Source organism: Gavialis gangeticus, unplaced genomic scaffold, assembly GCF_001723915.1.
Source record: "Gavialis gangeticus isolate Ggan-Ray unplaced genomic scaffold, GavGan_comp1, whole genome shotgun sequence".
NCBI classification, from domain to species: domain Eukaryota; kingdom Metazoa; phylum Chordata; order Crocodylia; family Gavialidae; genus Gavialis; species Gavialis gangeticus.
Genome location: NW_017728994.1, coordinates 54,736,111 through 54,744,708, shown reverse-complemented (window position 1 = coordinate 54,744,708; position 8,598 = coordinate 54,736,111). Strand labels below are relative to the sequence as shown.

At 37.4% G+C, this 8,598-nt stretch overlaps 1 protein-coding gene across 5 annotated transcripts in view; it reads right to left on the bottom strand.

The window, feature by feature from the left end:
• The window catches only part of VTI1A (vesicle transport through interaction with t-SNAREs 1A), a 502,745-nt gene that overhangs the window by 356,666 nt on the left and 137,481 nt on the right, over window positions 1-8,598 (bottom strand). For all 5 annotated transcript variants that reach the window (XM_019502808.1, XM_019502807.1, XM_019502805.1 and 2 more), the window contains exon 4: window positions 1,828-1,905. In XM_019502808.1, the coding sequence (XP_019358353.1) occupies window positions 1,828-1,905 (78 nt within the window). The remainder of the gene's footprint in view (window positions 1-1,827; window positions 1,906-8,598) is intronic.

The window sequence follows — 8,598 nt, the reverse complement described above, 5'->3', positions numbered from 1 at the left end:
AGAAGAGTCTGATTTCTGAGGAGCATCAACAAAATCACTTGTCCCTCTGTACTTTATCCTAGATATAAAGTGGTCTTTTATAAGTAAAAAAATTGTTGATAAATAATTTCAAGTTTAAAACATTATACAATTCTTTGAGGTAAGTCCATCCTCCACCCCTCAAGAGTTAAGAAAAGAGATCACAACTTGCAGAAGGTTCATATAAGAATCAGTTATTCAGCTATTCCTTAAAAAGCGGGGAAAAAAATTTATCTTGTTCTCCCACATTACATATTCTGTTATAAGTGCAACTTCTTATCACAATTGCCCTTTTATGTCTGATCTCACTCAAATTTCTCTTGAAATATGAAAATAGTAGTGCTGTTAAAGATATAAAACCAAAATTGTATCTTAACATCTTTTTATATGGTTGAACCCTTGTTGACGATACCCAAATTGTGAAAATTATTTCTCTAAAACAAAATGATCATCTTCATAATGCTAGCATCAGAGGGAAATTAGAGGGAGTTTGCAGTTTGTTCAAGCCCAGGAAAATCCCCTGCTATAATAAATAAATATAAGAACTAAGCTTGTATGTCTACCACTCTGAATAGAGATCTAACACTGTTAGACTATAGAAGTATGCAATTCCATATTAACAGTGTAGAATCATATTGTCTTGTATATAATGTATGATGTTATTAAAATATGTATCACAGTTATGTTAATTAAAATGTGGCTGTTTAACATATTTCTTCAAATACTAGACATAGCACACGGGGGTTTTTTTCTAACTCCGTACTCTGCACATTTAAGGATAAGTCACAAGGTCTTTACTTAGTTGTCACTAACCTGTACTCAGGGCAAACTCATTTTTAAGTCAGAACAGGGAAAAAAAAAAAAAAAGTCAGAATCTGGCCATTGTCAAAAAAAATCAATTGCAAAGCTTCGCTTATAAAATTAAAGGTATTTGAGTTGCATCATCTCAGAAAAGAGTATTCCATTCAAGAAAACCTGAACTTCTAACTGACAAAGGCCACAACTTTAATTGTGGTGTGGATTAAGAAAGGGGAATTGGTTTTAAAAAGAGAATTGTGTTTTCCGAAAGGACCTGTAAAACAAGTTTTCAACACCAGATAAAATATTAACAGGTGGGATAAACCTCCCCTGTATATAGTGTTTCCTTTACAATTTTCAATGGTTAACAAAAATCTTTAATACCATGTCCTGTGTCACATAACCATGATAAAAAACTCATGAAAGGCTTAGAGCTATTAAGTCTCCCTCCATAAAGAAGGGACATATAATATTATTAAGGGGGGGGGGTGTTAGAACTACTTTTATCAATGCAAGTTGTATATTTTGGACAAGGGGAAAAAAACCTGGTTATGAAAGGAGGGCATGCAAGGAAACCGAGTGGGGTACTGTCTCAATCTGAGAGCTCACTTTCATTTGTTTTGCCTGCCAGTGTTGATTTAATTATACTGCATTATTATCAAAGCTGCATTATGTACTTTTTTAATTCCTTTTACATGTGTTGGAGGTGAAGACCTTGGCTTTGTCGGCAAACAGTGCGTTTCAAGTTATTCCTTAAGTACTAAATAATAAAGAAAAGAGAAGAAAAGATTTTTTTAAAGATAGCAGACAGTGATCACAAGGTAAAGGGTTAAATGTAAGATCTCCAAGAAACATTTTGAAGTTGATTAAGACCCCAGCTTTGCATTAAACAGTATCACTTCCACATGAGTTGTTGCTAATGCTGTTAAGGAGCAGCTTGAGAAGCCCAGTGTGCCAGTGACCTCCTTCACCCTCCAGCCACCCACTAGGGCTTCTTGATTAGCATCCTACCTGGTTCTCTGAGGAATTCCCATCATCCCCTAGGAGCTCATTCCGCACCTCGTCACTGTAGGCGATCCGTGACCTTTTCTGTAAAACAAAAAGAAAAAAGGGTTAGGAAGTAAAGCTCCAAAGCCATTGGTATCAAGGCTGATCATCTTAAACCTCGAGAGCCCCCTAATGGATACCTATTTGATAAAATCTACAAGTAAAGTTATTGAAAAGTTCTTCAGCTGCAGATTTCTATAAATATTAATGGGGAAACCTCAACACACTTGGTGGGATTTTGAAAAGTCACATTCTGAAGTTTTGTCAACAAGCCTAGCCTAGACAAGCAAAGGGATATTAATATGTACGCGCTCTCTGGATGACTAGCAAACGTAAAAAAAAAATATTAAAGTGACTGTCGCAGAACCATTGCAAATGTACGAACATAGGCAGAAAAGCTCTTATCTGAAGACATCTTTTTTTTATTATTATTATCTAGAATGGGAACTCTTGAAACAACAGTAATGATGTCACTAAACAGGGAGGGAGGACTGGATTTTCTCATCTCAAAATAAATGACTTTTTACCAGCGTACATTTGACAACACGGATTGAAAACGATACGGACAAAATGAGCAAGTCTTTCTTTTGCTGCCAGGGTTGTAAAGGCCTACAGGGAAAGGACCAAAAGAAAATGAAGACGAGAAAGAAAACTATGATATAGGGGAAAGATGAGTTTACTCTGCTTGCCTATAAATACAGCAGAACTTAGAAATACAGGAAAATCCCTGTTATCCAGCACAAGCAGGGAACGAGGGGGGGCCAGTAAGCTAAAAGTGCTGGTTACCTAAGGCACCAGGTTTCCGGCTGGACGTAGAGCAGTGGAGGGTGGGAGGGGGGCAGTGTGAGCTTCCCCTCCCGCCCGCTGCGCAACAGGAGGCAAAGCGGCACGGTGCAGCACGGCCATGTGCGTCCTGCCGCTTTCAGCGGCGCAGCAGGAGGCAAAGTGGCACGGCGCCAAAATTCCGGTTAACGAGGTATTCCGGTTGGCGAAGTACCGGATAACAGAGATGTTACTGTACCTGAAAGCCTGATGAAGGATTGTTATGAGAGAATGTGTTATCATGTATACAATTTTCAAATTCCAGAATAGTTCATTAAATATCCAACCTTATTGAAAAGCAGCATTCTGGAGAACGTTACAACCAACTGCAAACAACTGATCAGATGTCTGTTTCAGGGTCTCTGAAGCACCAAGGTGGAGTGGTGAATTTTGTGGAGCAAGTTAAAGGAAAGCCTTCAACTTTTTTTTCCCCCCAACGACTGATAAAATTGCTTTTCTTTGTTCCTGCTTAACTTTTCTGTATCTACCAGTGAAAGAAAGAGGATTTTCACCTTTGTTTTACAGTTGCTTATTTTCTTTATGAAATGAATGTGAATATGACTGGTGTCAAAGTTCATGAGAGGAAGAAACAAGAGCAGCTAGAATCAGGGGGCATTTATACACATTTACTTTCATGCTGTGACACGCCGGAACTGGCACGTCGGAGCAGACTCGCTTAATCAAGTCTGCTCTGCACGTGAGCTGACACGCACCCAGTTGCGTCACATGCCGTTGTGTAAGTGGCGAAATGCGTGTCGGTGCACAGAAAATGGCAGTGGTGCACTTTTGAACTAACACACCTTTGACGCGTTTTAGTTCAAAAGCGCACCGCTGCCATTTTCTCAGTGCTGATGCGCATTTCCCTGTTCATACAAATGCATGCGCTGCAGCACAGGGTACTTTTAAGAGCGCATGGCGCTGCGGCACAAACGTGTACAAATGCTTCTACAGTTGAACTCCCTGCCCAGCTTTAACAAAGCACTCCCGTTTTGACCTGTAGTGATCGCTTAGCCCAAACCCTTTCCTATCGGTCTGTCAACTGTGTCAAAAATGTGCCTCACTTTGGGATGCAGATGACCATCCACTAGCAATTATACTGAGCCCATGGAAACTCACAGCTTCTGTGACCAAATAAAGGTGTGGAAGTGTTGCCACTGGGAAGGGAAACTAGCAATGGTTTAAGCCATGGCACCACCCAGCTCACCTGCAAGACAGCTTTGCTGTTTATCCCCTGTGATTTAAGCTTGCCCTCTCACGCTCATCATCAGTGTAATGCTTACCAATTTGTGATGCAACTGCTAGTATTCAGCACCAGATGATACACTATCGCTACAGCTGTACATAGCAAGAATAAAGCATACCATGGACCTACTACAAGAACTGAATTGTGCCAAATCTCTTTTTCCCCATTTGGAGATCTCAGCCGCAGCAGTTTCATACTAACCAAGCAAAAGTAGTCTACAGCATTAAAGGAAATGAGAACCTTTAAACAGGCAGTGGTATCAGAGCTGCCTGTTTAAATTATTCATTTCATCACTATGGGGGACTAAAACACTCCACAGTGTGCAAGAATATCATATGGAGATGGGTTTTGTTTTTCTCTTTTTTCACCCAAAAGCCAACAAATTGGCATAGATTGCTCAATTATATTATTTTCCTATTTTTTATTTGATATACATCAAACAAGGAAGGAAATTACAAATATGGGTCGATTAATATCTAATCTTTTTTGGTTAAGATCCAATCTCCACATCTGAGGTCCAGCAGTTTAACTGTACTTCACACTTCACATAATAGCTTAGCCTCACAGATTTTGGTAATGTTAACTATATATGCCATTATTATATTGAGATGGTAAACAACACTTCACGGAGCTTTCCACCCCCTATGCAACTTGGCTAATTATAAAGGAGCGATTCAGACGGTCCTTGGTTACTTATTCATCAGAATGACTGAAGTTTTAAGGAACTCTAAGTGGAAAAAAGTATTCTATAATTCTTTTAAAAAAGTATTCTACAACAAAAATGCACTATTAACAATAATTCTAATTTTTAAAAGACAGTATAAATGCCCTTCTCATCTTTTCTAGTGTAGTTAATAACTATGTTTGGATCACCTACTATTATTGCAACGGTCTGTCATGATTTGAAAAAGCAGCAGTTGCATTGAAAGAAATAACCCTTTGACTACAATTAGGTGTAACTCTCTGCCATAATCAATAAATAATTTGATACTACTTTTGATCATAGTTACACCACCAAATGAATCAATAATATAAAAGGAAAGGCCTTTGAACTAAAGCGTTCATTTGTCCTATTAGGATTTGTCCAAAATATCAATACATTCACTTCTTGAATAAAAAATAATAATTGAAGTAATATTGCTAAGACTTTTACATGTGGCTAATCAAAATTAATGATAACAAAACAGCTCTTCTGAATGTGACAATTATAAATGTGTTTTACGATTTATTCTACTTCATAACTATTATCTGGATATAAATATGTACTTTAGCCAAATGCAAGCATGATAGTTTGAGCTGGAAATGTCACACACACTGCTACAGTTTGAAGGAATCCAATTCATAATGCATTTTATAAATAGTTAATGACTTCTATACATAAGCTAACCAGGCAAATCAAGAAATTGTCAACATTTTTAGTCTTAGTTGTCAGTTACCACTGTCTACTGGTACTTTATATGTATGTTTCTAGAAAAGACAGAAGCTTTACAGAGTTTGTAATCCAATGCATTTTCTGGGCAGCTCAATATGGGTTTAAGAGCTTCTGTGTAGTTTTCCTCTGCAAAGGTTTGTCAAATACGGCAGAAGTTTTTCTTGTATTTTGCAGTATATGTCTATGTGCAAGGTCTGTGCACACAAGAGTGTTTAACACTCTTGAGTAACTCCCCATACATGTTTACACTCAAAATCATGCATAGGACTATGTACACAAGCAACCAAATTGGCAAAAAGGTTAAGCTACTTTCCACAAGAACATAAGGACAGAGAAAGTTTCAGCAGCTGCTTTAAATGTACTACAAAATCGAGACCTTATGCCAAGGAAGAATTTTTGATTCCAGGCAGATCTCCCTTGGTTTACGAGCAGGATTTTTGCATACTGATTAGGTGATTTTCTTAAAGCCCTGTTCAAACAGATACACTTGCTCAGTTCTGTCTGGCAATTTGGCTTTAAACAATCTGTCTACTTGACCCAAGTCTTAACATTTCCCAACAGAACTGAATGTGTTCGTGGGTAGTCACAGCTAAATTAGAATTGAAATGAATTAACTCAACTTAAACTAAATTAAGAACTGTGATCTGCAGAACCACTCCCTCCCTGTATGGTTTTATATGTGAAGTAAGGTACATGTAACCAGACTGTAAGAATCCAGCTATATGACTAATCTGAGAATAACAATGAAGTTAGTCTATTACTAAAGCATACGAGAAGTTAATTTCCATGGCCTACACATGGCAAAGCAATTGCTTAAATTGCCTCACCTGGGAATTTAATACAATGTTATCATCAGACCAGCCACACTGTAAATAGATTTATAATGCTTTCCATGTGCTAGGTTATGTTGCATATGAATTAAGTAATGATCTGGTATTACAATACAATCAGCTAGTTCCCACACCTGGCAGACAGGATATTCTTGCTAAATTACTACCTATACAGCTACATCACAACATAAAGAAGGAAAAAGCAATGAGAAGAGAAACAATCTACATGGCATATGACTGATTTTACATAGTAACCAAATAAGATGTAGATAGAGAGTGGGGTCCAAAATAATCTGTTTCCAACATCTGTACAACAGAATGCATGCTTATTCATTTCCATTCAATTTTGGCCTAATTTTCCACATTCTATACTTTAATTACTCATCTGCATTCTGCAGTATTCACGTTAGTAAGGGCAAAGATTAGCCAGTGCCTCTCATTCCAATGTACTTCAGCAGTCGGCCAAATAATTGATACAAAGTACTGCATTTTTTGGTAACTAAACTAAGGAACAGTTTTTCTCCCAATTACTAATCAAGCTAGTCTATAAATCCCTAAAGCTATATACATTTCAGACAAATAGTCTACTTCAGTACCACTATTCCCTTTGTCTGAGCCACAACAGTTTTCAGCTCAAATGTATTTAAGAATGCTTTGTGTGGATTTTTTTGTAAACTGGGTAATTAAACCAAAATAAAATCATGTGAAAAATCTTATAAGCGCGCTCCATTTCAGGATAGTAAACAGATCTTCCTAACCTCCCCCAAATCTAGTCCAGTTAAGGGAAGGAATTGAACTTATTCATGTGTATGTTAACTAACTTAAGAAAAGTAACTACTCTGGATTTCAGTGCAAAAGTGTTTTCTATTAATTCTAGAGAGCTAACTTTTCACCAGTGTTGTCTAAGATGACAAGGAACAGATCAGACATTACTAAATTAAAACACAATACAAGACTGACTTTCAATTGTTTTCAAAGGAGAGGTAAAACTTTAACGATTATATTTTTTACGCAAAGAATAAATTGCTTTGAGAGAAGCACCCCTAAAAACTGTCAATGTGCATGAAAGAATCAATTCAAGAAAACTGTTTACCTGGGGGGGAAAAAAAAATCAATGTCTGAACCGCTCCAAATCCCCTCCCCCAGACTACTGCAGACAAACTACAGAAGTCAAAATTTATAGCCTATAAAGTGTACCCTGCCATTCTACAAACATAAATACCTCTCAACAAATCAAACCATCAGGTAAAATTAACGCAGAGATATTGCACACTGTAGGCAGAAGTCATAGGCCTACAAATCTTCTTTTCAATAATCATCATCAAAGACAATTTTAGTTTCATTATGGGGTGAAGGCAAGGAGGAAGGTCGGCTTAACCCCCAGGAGGATACTCACGTTGTATTAGGTTGTTGGTGAAAAATGCAACTACTGCCAACAAAACAACTTCTATCTCAAACTCATGACCAGTGGACCATGTGTCACCAAGATGGCTGATGTAAAAACAACCTACTAGATTGTGTGTACCGTAGTTAGGAAAGAAAACAGGTGACCTGTGAGAGATTTGTAACTCATTGTTTCTGTGTGCACATTACGAGCAACAGAGACAGATTTCTAATGCAAAGGGACATTTGTATTCACAAAAATGTCTAACATTTAGCTGTACTCTCTCTGCTTTCTAATGTGAATAGCATGGGGGGGCGGGGGGAGGACAAAAAACTTTCTGAAAACAAAGGCCTGGAACCAAAAGTACCCCTTACAGAAAGATAAAGTCATTAATTGCAACTTTCTTCCAAATGGACAGTAAATGCAAAAGGTAATGCAATGTTATGTTAGCAAATGTAAACACAAAAGTCAAGACAGAATGGCTTCGGATTATGCATATACCCGATTACAATACTAAATAACGTGCGTCTGCCTGTTTTTGTACCTGTTAGATGTTTTTAAAGTTTTTACAGCTCACTCCCAAATCTTGATCGCTCTTTAGTCAGGGTAACCTATTACTCTACAAACTCACATCTAAACTGTTGTCTATTATTACCACAAAACACCTTCCAGTATAATTGCTTTCTGGGGTTTTTTCTTCCATTGAAAATAGTTTTTAATTATTATGCCCCCAAACTTATTCATTTGCACTTTTTCAAAATAGAATTCCCTTCCTCCCTCCTTCACCCAGTCAAATACAAACAACTATTCTGCCATTATTTCTAGTATCTCTAGTTCTCTTGGTATGGCTTCTCTTTTTTTTTTTTTTTTTTAAAAACACAAAAACCTTCCAAAGTAGTTTCATCTGCAAATTTCAACGTTTTATTACAAAAATCATCCATTTTTTTCTACCCCTTCTCAATACATCAAGGAGCATTACTAGCACTAATACCAGCCCTTCCCAGGCCATGAGACACTATTCCCT